The 17,780-nt window shown below is 45.1% G+C and overlaps 1 protein-coding gene across 14 annotated transcripts in view; it reads left to right on the top strand.

Moving 5' to 3' along the window:
* Positions 1–17,780, top strand: part of KCNMA1 (potassium calcium-activated channel subfamily M alpha 1) — a 1,046,495-nt gene that overhangs the window by 156,389 nt on the left and 872,326 nt on the right. For 3 of the 14 annotated variants that reach the window (XM_063958698.1, XM_063958689.1, XM_063958691.1), the window contains exon 1: positions 11,917–13,231. The exons of 1 other annotated variant lie outside the window; for it this stretch is intronic. In XM_063958698.1, coding sequence (XP_063814768.1) covers positions 12,938–13,231 — 294 coding nt within the window. In that variant the 5' untranslated portion in view covers positions 11,917–12,937. Of the gene's footprint in view, positions 1–11,914; positions 13,232–17,780 lie in introns of those variants that run through there. 10 more of the 14 variants (XM_063958690.1, XM_063958694.1, XM_063958693.1 and 7 more) reach the window with 5 other exon arrangements.

Genomic DNA, 17,780 nt, shown 5'->3' with positions numbered 1-17,780 from the left:
GAGGCATAGATGGGTCAGCATTAGGAGGGATTGCTGACTCCATAGTGCCATAGGGGAAGCCAGGGGTATCCCCAGGTAAGCTGGCTCTCAGATGCTGTAGGTGCCATTACCATGTGGCCTTACACTGGGAATTTAACCCAGATATATATATGTAATTATTTATGGGGTGGGTGTGGGGTGCAGTGGCCCCTGTGTCGGTATGGGTGGGCTGCTGCAGGTCGGCACACCCTAACACTTTATTAACACTTATTATTTTTCCTATCACTTTGTATATATTATTTTAATCACACCACTTACATAGCACTTTTGTGCTTCTTATTAACCCCTATTAATTTTCACCTGTGTGCTGACCTGGGGTGGCCGACCTGTGCCGACATTGTGGGGTCCTGCACCCCAGGCCCATACCTAGTATTAGGGACCCCCAGTGACGGAGAAGCCTTGTCGATCGGCCTGGGGGCTTAACCCTATATCTGCAGATATACGCAACTAAGATCTCCGTATTATCTGACTATTATTATATAGTAATATTATTCACTCGGTGTGCATTAGGGAACACAGTTTTTTTCCTACACAGAATTACCCCTCCCCTTTTAGCACCTGAGTGACATTACAATCTGAGCAGCTTTCCACCTTGTGTATTCTATATAACAAATGAAATCACCAGGTGCAGTGCAGTCCAGGAAGCCCCAGAGTTAGACTTCCAGCTGATGTCATGCAGCATGGACTAATTAAGTAAGAAGAGAGTGTTAACACTTCACCACACTACAGAAATGGAAATGAATGAATGATGTTTAATATTCAAAAGATACTTTGTTAAACAACACCACATCACAATTGACTTAAATGGTTAACCAGGGGGAATCAATTAGATCAATTAATGAAAACAACATGTAGAGATAAAGAAAAACATCACAGAAAACTGCTGTAAGAAAGTGTTTCATTTAACCCCTTAGGTGTTAGTGTTGAGCCTGTCAATCTCTCTACAAGAACTGATATAACTATCCGTCCGGCTGATAAATGTGGAGGGATAGTTGTACAGGACTTACAAGACTATCTTGCTGAGGCTTATGCACAGCTATCAGATACAGCCGTTTATCAGAAATTGGACAGAGATCCTACTGATTTATATAAACATGAACTGAATGACTGTTTGAGGTATGCAGTTGATGAGGGAATCATTGATGCCTCAACTATGGAGGCATTAAGGATCCCTGAACCAACAATCCCTGTGCTATATACCCTGCCCAAACTGCACAAAAACCGGATAAAGCCTCTGGGACGTCCAATTGTTTCTGCTCGTAATTCCACATTTTACCAGGTAGCAAGATACTTAGACCATTACCTGCAACCAGTGATTCAGAATGAGCAGACATATTTGAAGGACACGTCAACTTTTTTGTGTAAACTGTGTAATCTTGACCCTATTACTTCAGAGACATGGTTGTGTACAGCTGACGTTGTAAGTTTATACACTAACATTCCACACAGCCGAGGTATTACAGCTGTTGAGAGCTTGATTAGCAACAATACACTGTACAATGGTCCAGATAAATCTCTGTTTGTGAAATTACTACAATTGGTTCTCACACGTAACTACTTCCTATTCAACAAGGAATATTACTTAAGAACTCTTGGCTGTGCCATGGGGTCTCCGGTCGCACCGGCCTATGCCAATGCCTTTATGTTCAAAGTTGAACATGATCTGTTCTTTGTGTTGAAATCAACACTTTGCAGTATCAACAGATCCCTAGATTTATTTATTTTCTTTTGTGCTCGTTTTTTGTTCCTTTACTGTGTATAGCATCATCGCCTGGTGACCTGGGCCCGTTGGCAGTGTTGCGCCTCCCGGACCTGGACTTCCGCCTGGGTGACGCGCTGTTTGCGCTCCACGGGCCGGAACTTCCTGTCACGTGGTGCGCGGCGTGCGTTCCATTGACGGGTGTTTCCGGGACTGGGGAGCGTGGTGTGACCGGCCCCGGGGCGGCACGGGACTCCAGGTGCCGGTGATGAGCTTGATTAGGGGAGCATAAATAATGCTCTCCTATGATGCAGCATTTTGTACAGCACTTAGACACTTTAGCACCAGGCATTATGGCACCTTAACTGGTTTTCCCCTGAGGAAGGAGCACCGAAAACGGCTGTTTGGGATTTTGCCAGTCTGCACTTGCCTTGCATACAATGAGTATTTGCTGAATCCAGATGTTTGTGCTTTACTGCTATATGAAGTTAAAAGCTGATTGAATAACATGTCTGCTATATGAAGTAAAAAGCTGATTGAATAATAAGCAGTGTGCTGGTTCTGTCTACACCCTGGCTGGAAAGTTATGGATGGACATGTGTTGAGATATATATATATATATATATATACATACAGTGATATATGTGTGTGTATATATATGTGTATATAAATGGGCAAATTTGTATATATTTAATTTTTATAATGAATGCTGAAGTAAAGTTATTCCTTTTCATGTGCTGGTCGCTCTGTTGAAATACTCTAGGTCAGCCGTGACAAGATGGCTTCGAATCCTCACGAGGAGGCCGAGTGTTATTCTTTTCCCGCCGTGGATAGAATAAAGTGAGAGTCAACCCCTGCCCGGCATGGGGCCCTGTCACAGAGTATCTTATACATGAAGCTAAGTGATATTTTAATTATATACGTTGATTATACTTGCATTACATGTGCATGGCGGAGTGCTTGTATTCGGAAATGGTCGGTTACCTTGTCATCCAATCTTATTACCCTGGGGAGATATGGGATACTCCTTAAATTGGGTCATATGTAGAACATGGTAGCATACTGCCGGGGACTCTTGGGTTCGCGAGCCAAGTCCAGGGCGGTCTCGGTTGAGAGGGCGTTGTGAATTCACTAAACGGTTGCTACTGCTGACTCCGAGATGAGATGGAGTCTCTTTCCTGGGGAAGTGAAGCCTGGTTTGGTGATGGCTTTGTGCATATGCTCACGGCGGATGCCACTGGTAAGTCTACCTTCTTACCCTAGGTTACCTCACTAAGGTGAATGACGCGTTCTTGTAGGATGCAGTCATTTCGACCGATTGGATAAGGATTCCCCTTTTCTTTGCAGGAAAAGGAGGGTGAAAGGAGGTAAGAGGTCAGCTACCTTGTTTCAGGTTCACAGGAGCAGAATTCATTCTATGTTTCTGCCAGGTCCGCCGCAGGACGTCGGGGCTATCTTGCAGGAGCCCACACCGGTGGGCCTGCGTCTGGAACTCTTCAGTCAGCCCTGGAAAGGACACGGACCAGTGAATTAAGGATAGCATCCCTAGGGGAACATTCGGGCGTGGTCCAGACGTTTCCCCTCAATGATTTTTTCAAATAGACCTTACAGAGTCTCCTCCGGACAGGGAGGTAGTATGTGGCACAATACGAGAGTTGTGTCAGGATCAGGTCATTGTCCTGCTGTCCCGGTCACAAAAAAAATAAAAAAAATAGAAAAAATTAAAAAGAAGCTGTTCTATAAGCTTTTTTGTCTTTCCAAGGCCGGACGGTTCGAGCCCTTTCGAATCCTGTATCTGAAATCTCAAAATTTCCTACTCGAGATCCATGAGGGAATCTCTCATGGCAGGTTTCTCCACTCTGAAAAAGGAGACAGGAGGTCTAATTACGGTTTCTTCTGTCTTCTTTCTTCTTACATAAGGTTCCGATTCAGGATTGGCATTTCGCCAGAGTGGTGGCGGTATGAGGGGTTTTTCCTTCGAGGGTAAGGAGTCAGAAGTATACTGAACCGGTTCGCTCTCTGGATTACGGAGAGATCATGGTGAAAAACCTTGCATTCTCCCTGACAGTTCTTCAACAACACAACTTAGCGGAATACCGGTTGGTCCCTACGACGTGGGGGTTGGTTTGGCCAATATTCATTTCTTCCAGTGGTAAGAGCTCTGAGGATTCAGAGGCTGGTCAGACCTGCAACAGTGTCAGTCCATCAATACATTCTGTTACTTGAATGGGGTTGTGGCCTACGAGGTCATTCAGTGGCCAGCTTGCATGCCAGAGTTTTAGCAGACTTTGTTGGACGAGTGGTCCGGTTTCCTCCTGGGATAATCATGATTTCAAGACCAGAATATCACTCCCGTGGCGGCGGCGTGATTCTCCCCAAGGACGGGTGTCAAGTTAGGATACTGGTCATCCTATTAATGGTCTAGAGTTAAGGGCCGTTTATATCGGTTTTCTACAAACAAAAACCGAAGAAGAAATGGCAGAAGCCAGAAAGATTTTCCGCTGAGCGACGAAAACTTTTACGCGCTCTGTCAGAGACGTTCGTTCCAAGAGTGAACAACTGGGAAGCAGACTTCCTCGGTGGACATGTTCTCCATTCAGGAGAGTGGAGTATTCATCAAGCGGTTTTCACAGAAGTGACATGTTTTGGGGAATTCGCCTCGACAAGAAACTTTGGAGATTTTATTCAGGGTCGAGGGTCCCTCAAGTTATCGGGGGATGCCCTAGGGACACCGTGCGTGTTTTCGGTCGGTCTATGTGTTCCCTCCACTTCCAATCTTTCCAAAGATGCTAAAAGATCATGAGAAGAAAAAGGTTCAGGTGATCCTCGTTCTTCCAGACTGTTCAAGGAGGGCTGGTATCCGGACCTTCAGGAAATGCTCATAGGAGATCCCTGATCTATTCCTCTGCGAGAGGATTGGTTACAGCAGGGGCTGTGTGGGTTCCATAGTTTACTGTGGGTTCCATGGTTTACCGCGGGTTCCATTGACGGCTTGGAGGTTGAACGCCGGATCCCAACCTGAAACGGTATTCCCAGTGAAGTCATCCCTACTCTTCTTCAGGCAGAAAGAAGTAACGTTGAAACTTTACCACCAATTCTGGGGAAAGTATGTGTCTTGGTGTGAATCCAAGAAAGTTCCTACGGAAGAATTCCAATTGGGTCGTTTTCTCCATTCCTTCATTACAAGATCGTGTGGATGCAGGTCTTAAGTTGGGTCCGATTAAGGTTCAGTTTCAGCCTTATCGGGTTTCTTCCAAAATCAATTGGCCTCCTTTCCGGAGGTTCACACTTTCGTAAAAGGAGTGTTACGCATCCATCCTCTCTTGTGCCCTGTGGCGTCATGGGATCTTAACATGCATTGCAGTTCCTGCAATCTCATTGGTTGAACTTTTCAATACGGTTGAGTGGACATTCCTCACTTGGAAAGTGTCATGCGGTTGGCCTTGTCATCCGCAAGGCGGGTGTCTGAATTAGCGGCTTTGTTTCACAAGAGCCCTATTTAATCTTCCATGACAATAGAGCAGAGTTGAGTACTCGTCGGCGCTCTCTGCAAAATCTGTGATTTCATCGTTTCACATGACCCAACCTATTGTGGTGCCGGTGGCCACTGCCGCCAGGGCGACATCGATGTATCTCAATATGGTCTAAGTTTGAAAATGTATATTGCCAGAATGGCTCAGGTTAGGAAAACAGATGCTCTGTTTATCCTGTATGCTCCCAACAAGACTGGGGCTCCTGCTTTCAAAGCAGACTATTGCGCGCTCGGTCTGTGATACGACTCAGCTGGCTCATTCGACGGCTGGATTGCCGTTACCGAGATCAGTAAAGGCCCATTCTACCAGGATGGTGGGCGCGGTCTGGCCGGTTACCCGTGGGGTCTTGGCATTCTTGATTTGCCGAGCAGCTTCTTGGTAGGGTTCAAACACTTTTACGAAGTTTTTACAAGTTTGATGCCCTGGCGGGTATGGACCTCTTTTTTGGTCAATCGGTGCTGCAGAGTCATCCGCACTCTCCCGCCCGTTCTGGAGCTTTGGCATAATCCCCATGGTCCATTTAGAGTCCCCAGCATCCTCTAGGACGTATGAGAAAATAGGATTTTAATACCTACCAGTAAATCCTTTTCTCTTAGTCCGTAGAGGATGCTGGGCGCCCGTCCCAGTGTGTACTGCATCTGCAGTTATTAGTTGGGTTACACACATGCTGTGTTTCTTTTCAGTCAGCCTATTGCTGACTTGTTTCAGTGGCATAGGTTATGCTATTATTGGTGATGTGTACACACAGGTTGTGTTCCGTTCTGGCAGCGTATTGCTGTTTTTTAGTCATGCCGTCAGCTGGCATTCTCTTGAATGCCACGTTCTGCGACATGCTGGAGGTGTGAGGTATGACGCTCACCGTGTTTAACTGATAAATTCTTTCCTCGAAATGTCTGTCTCCCTGGGCACAGTTCTATAACTGGAGTCTGGAGGATGGGCATAGAGGGAGGAGCCAGTTCACACCCCTTTTAAAGTCTTAAAGTGCCCATGTCTCCTGCGGATCCTGTCTATACCCCATGGTCCATTTGGAGTCCCCAGCATCCTCTACAGACTAAGAGAAAAGGATTTACCGGTAGGTATTAAAATCCTATTTTGTATATCCACTTTTCTATTTTTTTGCTTTCTATTTCTTTATCTATAATTTTTTTTATTTTCTTTCCACAATTCCCCCCCTTCCCCCCCTCCCACTTATCATTTTTGTCTAGATCCGCCCCTGGGCAGCGGTGATATTACATTGCTACTACTATAAGATATATATATATATATATATAGCACATGGATGCATTGTGCCTGTACAATGTTACTGGGGGAGAGCTGCAGCAGAGTTTGGGGAGGGGGTGCAGAATCCCATGGCTGGTGTTGTCCATGCCATCTTGTGCTGTCTGGGTACTTTGGGGTCAGTCCTGTAATCACAGTACCAGCCCACCCCTTATGCACTCTATTGTATCTGCTGTTCCTAAAAAGTGAGCCGAAGTTTGTGTTCTTGTCCTGCTGGGGATGTAGCATACCCTCAAACATTTTACACATAAAAATCGGTACAAATGAGAAAAGGGGGCGTGGTCACGGGTAATAGGGGGCGTGGTCACACCCCTTTTCCTACACTTTCAATGGAAGTTTGGAGAGCCAAAAATCGGTACAGACCATAAAAAAAAGGTACTGTACCTATTAAAAAGGTACAGTTGGAGGGTATGATGTAGTGGAGAAGCCAGTGCCTCCCCAGCCACTGACCTCACTGTGCCAGATTGGGGTAATGGAGGTGTGGGGTGTGGTGCCTCTGGACTGACTGAGCTGGATGGCTTTAGTGTGGCATACCTCTACATTCTATTAACACTTTTCATACACTAATTTCTTTAACACTATTTCTCCATTTTAATTACATCTCATTTTTGTATCACCATTATAGCTTCGGCTTCCTAACACTAATTTATTAACACTATAGTTTTTTCACTGGTATGCTGCCCTGTGCTTTCTGGCTTATGCTGGTGCTTTGGGATGCCACACCCTGCACCTAGATATAGCGCTAGGTACCCCAAATATACAGAGACGCCTTGATGCGGCTTTGGGGCTTATTCATACATTTGCGCAAATATATGTAACCGAGATCTCTGAATTCTAATATTGTGTGGGATTTAAATCTGGTTACTGTTCTCATTCAGGGTGCTGGGGGAAACAAAATGCCTTTTTTTTTCCTTGCTTAGAAATACCCCTCCCTTTCAAGCACCTGAATGATATCACTAAGCTAATTGAGCATCTGCTACTCAGGGCAGCCATCGGGGGGGACTGTGGGGACTGGGGTCCCGGGCCCATGCAGAGAGGGGGGCCCACCCCTGGCCAACACCTGTAGAGCTGCAAAAGTCTGTGAATCAACAGCAGGCCGATGTGCAGGGTGGACTCCTTAAAACAAGCCTCATCTGCGCATCGGCTCTCTGTAAACAGTCCATGTAGGATCCGCAACACTTCACCTATGTGTAACGTTACAATGTATTACATCACATAGGGGTGGAGCGGTATGGCAGAATCTTTTTTTGGGGGGAGGGAGGGGCCCTGTCTATTTTGTCAGTCCCGGGCCCCACATTTTCTGATGACAGCCCTGCTTCTACTATATATATGTCTGTTGTGAGAGGCAGAAAGGTTCCTGCATTAGGAGGAGGTGCAGGCCCTGACATGCCATATGGAGCATTATGGGGTTGCTCCAAGGTAGGTAGCTCTTAGCTTAGATATATTTAAGTAAGAAGCCATTATCATGTGACTCCTTGCTGGTTAACCATAGACCCAGATTGTGGTAATGGCATACCTCCCAATTTGTGGCTGTAAGAAAGCGGGACTCTCGACCCGAAAAGGGGGTGTGGCCTCACCCGCGATGGGCGTGGCCTCGTTCGAGTGGGCGTGACCTCGCCAAACGGCCCGTTTTTCTGCCTTTTGGGGGCGTGCCCAGCGCTCCCCGAGCAGCTGGGCAGCCCCCGCTCCTCTCCTAGCTCTGAATACATGCCGTGCGCGTGCGTACAGCATGTATTCAGTGATCACCGGCTGCTTTGCAGAGCAGAGCAGCGGGTGATCAAAGCCTCCCCCCAACTGCCCCCCCACCCGCGGGACACTGCTGCCCGCGGGTGGGACAGCGGGACAGGGTCCGAATAGCGGGACTGTCCCACTGAAAGCGGGACAGTTGGGAGGTATGTAATGGAGGTGTGGGGTGTGGTGCCTCTGGATTGGCTGAGCTGGATGGCTTTAGTGTGGCATACCTTTACATTCTATTAACACTTTTCACATACTAATTTCTTTAACACTATTTCTCCATTTTAATTACATCTCATTTTTGTATCACCTTTATAGCTTCGGCTTCCTAACACGAATTTATTATCACTATAGTTTTTCACTGATATGCTGCCCTGGGCTTTCTGGCTTATGCTGGTGCTTTGGGGTGCCACACCCTGCACCTAGATATAGCGCTAGGGACCCCAAATATACAGATACACCTTGATGCGGCTTTGGGGCTTATTCATACATTTGCGCAAATATATGTAACCGAGATCTCTGAATTCTAATATTGTGTGGGATTTAAATCTGGTTACTGTTATCATTCTGGGTGCTGGGTGAAACAAAATGCCTTTTTTTTTCTTGCTTAGAAATACCCTTCCCTTTCAAGCACCTGAATGATATCACTAAGCTAATTGAGCATCTGCTACTATATATGTATGGTGGCATGGATAGTTGTCACAAAGTCACACCCCATTTTTCTGCACACACCTTTAGGTGTGACATTTGTAGGAGTATGACCTTGTGTCACAACCCAGTTTTTAGTCATGTTGTGCAGTGACACATAGATATAATGCCCCAGTAGAGTGCTACATACATATAAAACGCCAAAAAATGGGTGCCTCCACATTACGATACATATGTGCCCCCCCTAGTGCCAGATACACATATGTCCCCCCAGTGCCAGAAACACATATGTCCCCCCAGTGCCAGATACATATATGCCCCCCCAGTGCCAGATACATATATGCCCCCAGTGCCAGATACACATGTCCCCACAGTGCCAGTTTACATATATGCCCCACAGTGCCAGATACACACATGCCCCACAGTGCCAGATACACATATGCCCCACAGTGCCAGATACACATATGCCCCACAGTGCCAGATACACACATGCCCCACAGTGCCAGATGCACACATGCCCCACAGTGCCAGATACACACATGCCCCACAGTGCCAGGTACACACATGCCCCACAGTGACAGGTACACACATGCCCCACAGTGACAGGTACACACATGCCCCACAGTGACAGGTACACACATGCCCCACAGTGACAGGTACACATATGCCCCACAGTGCCAGATACACATGTCCCCACAGTGCCAGTTATGCCCCCAGTGCCAGATACACATGTCCTCACAGTGCCAGATATGCCCCCAGTGCCAGAAACACATTTCCCCACAGTGCCAGGTATGCCCCCAGTGCCAGATACACATGTCACCACAGTGCCAGATATGCCCCCCAGTGCCAGATACACATGCCCCTACAGTGCCAGATACACATGTCCCCACAGTGCCAGATATACCCCCAATGCCAGATACACATGTCCTCACAGTGCCAGATATGCCCTCAGTGCCAGATACACACGTCCCCACAGTGTCAGATACACTTGTCCCCACAGTGCCCATCCCCCCCCAAGTGCTGCTCACCGCGCTGCTGCTGTTCTTGAGGGCGGGGAGGAGAGTGCAGCGTGCGCCTCTCCTGCCCCTCAGTCTCCTGCAGCGGTGTCGAACTCCAATTAGGCGCCGGTCCGTGAGCCAATCAAAGCTTGCAGTCCGGCAGTCAAACAGGAGCTTTAGCTGCCGGTCTGCGAGCACTCAAGGGCAGGCGCCATTAGAAACAAGTGTGCCGGGCTGTTGGGCAGCGGGAGGTGGGATGCGAGAGCTGCATGCGGAGGACGAAAGCCGCATGCGACTCGAGAGCCGCGGGTTGGCCACCGCTGTCTTAGACTTTTGCTGAAAAGTCCTATTTTAGAAAAGAAAAAATCATGCTTACAGTATAATATCTCTCAGGGTGCATAGTAACTGTGCTTGACAGTAAGAGTTCAGTGTACAATTTCTTAAAAAAGCAGCTGGATCCTGGTCTCTTAAAATGATTAAACTGAAAGCAGCTGAACTGCAGCAGATGCAGACTTTTAGAAGATGGTTAGTGTTATCTACAGTAACAGTAATTTGACCTTCCCCAGGCAAGGGATGTAGTTATGTGACCGACGGTCACAATACTGACACATCCATCCCGTCCCCTTAAAATCCTGAAAGTCGGCATGCGACTGACAGGGACTATTCCCTATTCCATGACACCCATAGAGTGGGAATAGAACCTGTAGGGAGCCCGCAAGGTGCTTTATTGCGCTTGTCCCCCCCCCCCCCGCACACCATTCTGCTGCTGGGATCCCGGGGTCGGGTTGCCCACCGCTGGGATCCCGGCCGCTGGTAAAACAGTCCCCTCCCCTAGGCTTGGAGTGGACATTGGAAGCCCGACATTGAATGGTTATTGGGCTTCCAACATTACTTCCAATGTAGCCATAGCATTTTATCCATTCAATGGTACAGCAGTAACCAGTCATTGGATGGGCATCGGAAAGCTGCATCCAAAGACTGGCAACCATCGAATACCCACAATTTGATAGAAACGGTACTACCATCAGATTGGGAACATTGATGGTTGCTAACAATCAGCTACCGTTGTCTATCCTTAACCTAAACTTACTAAAATGATGCATGAGGGGATCAGATTTGAGCAGCGGCAGAAAAACTTGTTACCTATTTTTTTAGTTACTTTAGATCTAGAGGCCTACTAATTAAATTAATTTCCACTGAAAATTATGAGGAAACTGCAATCTAAGTAACCAGCCTTTTGCCTTAAGCCTAAATGCAGGCGCAGGGACATCTCCCGTGTTTGGCAAATGAACACTGAAGACTGCTGTCTATATTATTCACAATAGGGATTTTGGTCTTGCCCAGTTTGACTGGCTCCAAAAAAATTCTTCAGATGTTGGTAGTAGCTCTTATGTATAGAATGAGCAATCGGACAAAACATGGGAATTTAAAGGTTAGGTGTTAGCATTCGCCGTAAATTGGTAAATAGGCGGGAAAAAAATAATTCTTTTTTTTGTGGTGATAAAGAATGATACTTTTCAGAAACCTGATGCCGTAGGTATTAAATAGGCCCCTAAATTCACTATATATATATATATATATATATATATATATATATGATATACAGTACTGTATGACTTTTACATGTACAGTAAGTAACCTCGAAGAGTCAGTTTATTTTCCCCTTAATAAGACCAGCGTGGCTCATGTATTGCTGCCCCATTCACATGCTGACGCTGTGCTGCGGGTGATTGCGGGACGCGCACTGCAATGAATGAGTGCACTGTGCTGACAGACAGTGAATGATGGAAAGCAGTAATACGCAGAATAAATCGCATTACCACAGGAGGCTGCGTGTACTGGGAACTGCACAAACAATACTGACAGCTCCTGCCTGGGTTATTGCGTCATAGGAAAACCTGGGAAGTTAATGCACGTTCTCTGCACACCCCTGAACCAATAGTGTACCATATTTTCTCTCCTCAGTGTGGTACTGTCCAAGGTCTTGCCACTGACTGGAATGAAAAGCAACTAATATATAGGGTGACTCCTCCTTGCTACCTGTAAATCTACCCTCCTCCCTTCTTCTTTCTCCCCCCTCCTCACCTCCATTTGCCAGGGTGTCCTCTCTCCATCTATGCCTAGCACAGGGATGTGACAGAGGCAACAGCACTGGCGGAGGAGGAGGGACAGAAGCGATCAGCTGGGAGGATTACAGCCTTGAACAGTCGGAGGAGAAAGAGGAAAAGGGAAGGATTGCCAGCAGGCTGGCAGCAGGCAACGTGTAGAGGAGAGAAGGATAGAACGGCGCCGAACACCGCAACATCTAGGATTCCGTTCGAGTGGAAGGAAGGACTGGGATCCGGCGCAGCGATCCACAAGGATCTTATTGATCAGCAGAAATTAAGAGACGAGAAATCGACCCTCCACATACGCAAGTCCTATATGGCTGTGCACGGTGCAAGGGAGCCGAGAAGCCGCTGGTCACAGTAAGGGGGTTGCCGTTTAATAATCTGAGATCAGCAATTGCCCCATTTAAACGTCTGCAAACAGGTGCTGGGAAATGCTTAGCGTTATTTAACATATATTATGTGCGTGTTTCCCAAATGCAAAGCAATGAGTGTATATTATAAATATCATTGGCAGCATTGGTATTTCATGTGAATGCCGTGTTGATTCTTAAATAAGGATAAAAAAGACGCACATTTAGGTCCAAACATCAGGGAGAAATGAAGGACTGCTTTGGATTTTTTCTTGCTTGTTTTTGATGGAAGGACTATGACAGCTTTGTGAAGGTGCCTGGGTTGTCTTGCTCTTAAGGGCTACCCTGGCTTTGTGGAATGAGGTTTTAAAACCAACATTGAGACTGCACTTGTCATAAGCCTGCCCTTATTTTATGCTGAGGAGGTAGCTCTAGAAGGCCCCACAATTTGTCTGACCTGCCCCCTTCCTTCCAATATGGCTGGTGCAGGAATTTGGGGGCTGAGACATAAGTGGCTTTCAGGGTTTCCTGGGTCTTCCTGTTAGCAATGGCAAGTGGCAACAAATTCCAAAGCAACTTCAGTAGCATTGGCTTAACCATGAGCGCCATCAACAACAACAACCTGCACCTGGACTCCTCCATCCTTTCACCTAAAGTGGAGGCTGCCTTCATTATACCAGTAACCCAGGATGTTCCATGTGACAGTAGGGGTCAGCGCATGTGGTGGGCTTTCCTGGCCTCTTCTATGGTGACATTTTTTGGGGGTCTTTTCATTATCCTGGTATGGAGAACCCTGAAATACCTTTGGACTGTCTGCTGCCACTGTGGGGGCAAGAATAAGGTAACAGAATCTGCATGTGAATTTATTATCAATATGAACAATATTGGATATGTACAATATTGGATTTGGTCTGGATAGTTGGCATTTTGTGAATGGATGCAAGATTAGTGGTTGCAGTTTTTGATGGAAACTGGCAGACTCTAAATAAACTATTTTCAAAGATCTAGCCTAGTTATAATCTACAGTACATAAATGTACACTTAAATTAATCTATATTGCTTTAATGTATGTGGTGCTTTAAACCCCCCCACACACACACACATAAAACACTTTATTTAAAAAAAAAAATGGACATTAAACTACTGGATGTTGCTAAAAAGATAAATCCAGTTTTTCCAAAGTAAAGTATATTGCATATATCTTATTATTTTTTAACAGATACAACTAAATCAGTATATATAACCTGAAAGTGACATCACACTGCAGCACAGTGACATCAGACTTTAGGCCGTTCTATTTAGTATTAATAATTATATTCTTGTCAGTTTGTACGCAATCCATTATAAATTATCTATCTATCTATCTATCTATCTATCTATCTATCTATCTATCTATCTATCTATCTATCTATCTATCTATCTATACTTTAGCCAATGCAAAAAATCATAATATACTAACAACAGAGTGGATACCATAATGTAGGATATGTTCTCGTATATAGTGTGGCAATATTTTAAGACTGCTGACTTGCAACCTTTATTTTCCTAGACTCCAGGATCGCCTAATTAATGTTTTCAACCTTGTTGAAAAATATATTCATGGTTCCATCCATTTGTCATAATAATTTGACTTGTTCCTCCGTCCATTATTTTTTAATTACAGATATTAATAGGTGTAGTTTGCATGTCTTCTTAAAGTGAGTATATTTGCAGTTTGCTTTGACTTAATTTTGTTCATCCTCATCATTTCTTTAATTTCATATGGATGTACATACTGGTGTGCCCTTCAGTCAAAAACTTTTCAGAGCCAGCTGTCAGGATGTCAGGAAGAGGTAGTGTAGGTGTATTCTGGTTCCTTTAAAATGAGTTGTATCACTCTCTCCTAACATCTATATAGCGCTGCACAACTTTTTGGAAAACCTATATATTGAGGTACTGAGGCAGTATGGTTGTCTTACAATTTTATGATGCCTAGTTATTCCATATTAATAACATAGGCGAAGGAGCCAATTTTTCAGGGCCAGGTGGCATCCCTATGTGTCCTAAAACAAAAATCCACATTTTATGATATCCAAATACAAACAAGATGGTCCAAATATTTTTTGAGACAAGTTTTGCCCCCTCTCTTCTGTGACATCATTATCTCAGCTAAGAGTCTAAATTATTTTGTGATCACACCTTTATAAATAAGGTAAAAGCTAATGCAAATTCTGCTTTTACAGAGGAAATGTTAAACAGCTACCTTCCACGCCATTTGCTCTCCCTTAGATAATAGATTGGGATCCCCGTTCTTGGATCCCCTCTTCTGCAGTGTTGGGGTCCATGGTTTTATCTGGGACAACAGCGGAGAGGCTACTATGTAGTTAGCCTTCAAGATTTAGGCCTTTCCTCGTGCTGTTGTCATTGCACCATTTCTGCTTGATGACTTTTGATGTCCCAAGTGTCAAAAATATTGACCCCCATAATTCAATCGTTTAAACTGTGATTGTTCACATTTGTTATAAATGTGAATTCTTTGTACTTTGTTTTTATATTCATGAGCAATAAAACAATGGTTGTAGGTCATATTGCTTAGCATTTGCTCTCTACTTTTGCAGTTTGTAATATGGGTGGTGGCTGCTACAATTATTGCTCTGGGGCAATAGAGTACAGTAAAACAATGACCCTATTAGATGCTGTATAATTTAATAATGGCAGAACACCTAATCTGATATGTCAAGCAGATTGTAACTTTTGCACAATACAACTCCCATACAATATCCGTGTATGTGGACATCAGCATACAAGGGACACTAAAGTGCTTCCATACGCGTCACACTGTAGCTGCTAGACTAGTGGCACCAGGTCTCATGTGGACTGTTTCTGGTTCTGTAATACAGGATTAGCAAATCTACTTTATTCACCTTTTTTAAAGGGCAGCAGAGAGGAGTGTGTGTGGAAACACCAATTAGAATCTCAAATGTCTTGGTTGCAGCTACAAACTACTCCCACTAATGCTCCATAGTATGTTCTATCCCAGGTTTTTGACCAGGGCTTTGAGGGAGAATAATGGAATTCCGGGTCAAATGACTACATATAGCCTGCCCTGGGCCTCTGTCTAGTGTAATCAGCAGATCAGTAAAATTTAGGTGATAGATGGTAATGCGATGATAAAGATGGCACAGATGCTATACCAACTTATTTAAAGAACGCATGTGGTTTGATCATCAGCCCTTATAACTTTTTGAGGGGTTGGGTTCAGTTTGCCGGCAATTGGAATGCTGGCAGTCAGAATACCGACCGCGGCATCCGAATGTTCGTAATCCCGACAGGGGAAGGTAAGTATACTTAGCACCCTTTCACCCCGGCCCCCTAACCTTACCTGGGGTTGCCTACCCCAACACCCCCCCTTCCTGAGGCCTATACCTAACCCCCCCACCATGGCTTACCTCTCGAGCGGGCCAGTGTCTTCTCGTTTGGCATTCCAGCTGTTGGGATACCGGCGCCGGGATGGTGAACCTATTTGGGATGCCAGTGTCAGCATTTCAAATAGTGTCGGGATTCCACCATATATGTTCTGACTGCCGGGGGCCCCGACAGGCGGGATCCTGACCGGATTCGCTTGTGGAGGCCTATAAGTTACTGGTAGAGCAAGCCTATTTAATAAATTGTGCAGCAAAAGAAAATGATGAGTGTCGACTAGTTTGATGTATAAATTAATATGAGTTTTCACGCTGTTATTATCAGAACTGGTTATGTACAACTTTACTGTGCAGACGTTTCATTTTAATCATCACTGTCTATGTGCAAGGAATCATAAAACTCTGCAGCAACAGTCAGAATTCTAAAATAAAAATCGCACATGGAAAAAAAAAACATATGCACTTTTCTTGCTAAACCAAAATTCTCTAATTGGAGTATATCAAACACTAAAGTGGCGATCAAATTGTTTTTATTTATACGAGTACCTGAGAAAATAGAATTGTAACTTATGTTATATGAGAAGAAGGGATTTTACTGATGCATCAGCAGTGCAGTAGTGGAAAGAAGATCGACCTCGCCCTGCAGGCCCTTTAGTATAAGCCTTTGGATATTAACCCCCTCATGCATTTTGGTGCCTAAGATGGAACACTTCACTCCCCCTCCCATCACTGTGATTTCCCATCGCCATCCAACCTTCATGGAGACCGTTGCTAGGTAGCCCTGTTGTGTCGTAGCCCTGCAGGATAAGGGAAATGAAAATCAACACAGTATATAAGGAAAGAAAACAGCTTGGCCTACACACTAGAAAGCACAGACAGATTGTGGAGATGTTCGACCACTGTTCTTGTAAATTATTATAGAAACAGCCATAAAAAGTAGAAAATCAATAGTCTATTTTTGTAATCAAGATAAATCTGAAGGAGCTATTAAAACAAATGAGGAATTTCCCTGCAATGCTGCTATTTGGTCTTCAGAAATCTTTCTCCAAAGGAAGACATTTTTCCTGCCACAAAGCCTACAGCAAATTAAAATAATACCCATTAGATGATTGCTCCTGTTTATGTATTTCATTTTCACGCTGTATTTGTTTTTAATACTCAATGTTTTCTGGCATGGATTTTCTTTGATCACGTTGATGTTTTTAGAATGTGTTATTCTGCTATATCAACCATGTACACTGGGTGAGACAGTGTTGTGGTAAACATATCACAGCTAGTTCCGTGTTTCCTCTGGAGTATTGACTATGAATTAATACATAACCTGGAAATCAATCGATACATATTTTTGGTGTGACATTGCATCACACTGACGGTTAAATTAACGTGATGGAATTATATTTGTTCGTCAGGAGGCTTGCGACCTAGCAACAGCTGGTGGGTTAGGTGCAAGCCTCCCTGACGATCGCTGGAAGGGTAAAGTGAAAGAAACTTTCACTTACCCTTCCACAGCCTGGGGAGAGCGGGGACAGAGCCGCGGGTAGCGGCCTCTCCCGGACCCGTTCGCGTGCTCACCGCCGGGCACGCGCGCGCACGCTGGGCACGTGCGCGCGCACCATATAAGGTGCTAGGCCCCGCCCCCAGGTTAGATTTTACCTCAGCGCTGCAGGATGGAGGACACGGTGTCTGTTTCAGCCACAGACACCCTGATAGTGTCCCCACAACGCAGCAAGAGAGGCAGGCAGCCTTCTAGGAAGAGCCTAGAAAAAGCTGCTGACACAACAACTTCCTCAGATGAGGATATTATATTTAAGAGAAGAGAAATTATTAACCCTGTCAGGTCGGATGACAACAGGGACAGCTCTTATGAGGGAGAAGTCAGTCAGAATGCTGAGACTCCTTCTCCTCCTGCATATTCTCACAGAGTGGTGAGAAAGTGCACAAGTAAAAAGAAACACACTGACCATGTTTCTTCTAGAGATGCCTGTTCAG

Source organism: Pseudophryne corroboree, chromosome 3, assembly GCF_028390025.1.
Source record: "Pseudophryne corroboree isolate aPseCor3 chromosome 3, aPseCor3.hap2, whole genome shotgun sequence".
Lineage (NCBI taxonomy): Eukaryota > Metazoa > Chordata > Amphibia > Anura > Myobatrachidae > Pseudophryne > Pseudophryne corroboree.
The sequence above is the reverse complement of the archived record's forward strand: the minus strand, read 5'-3'. Positions and strand labels throughout refer to the sequence as shown.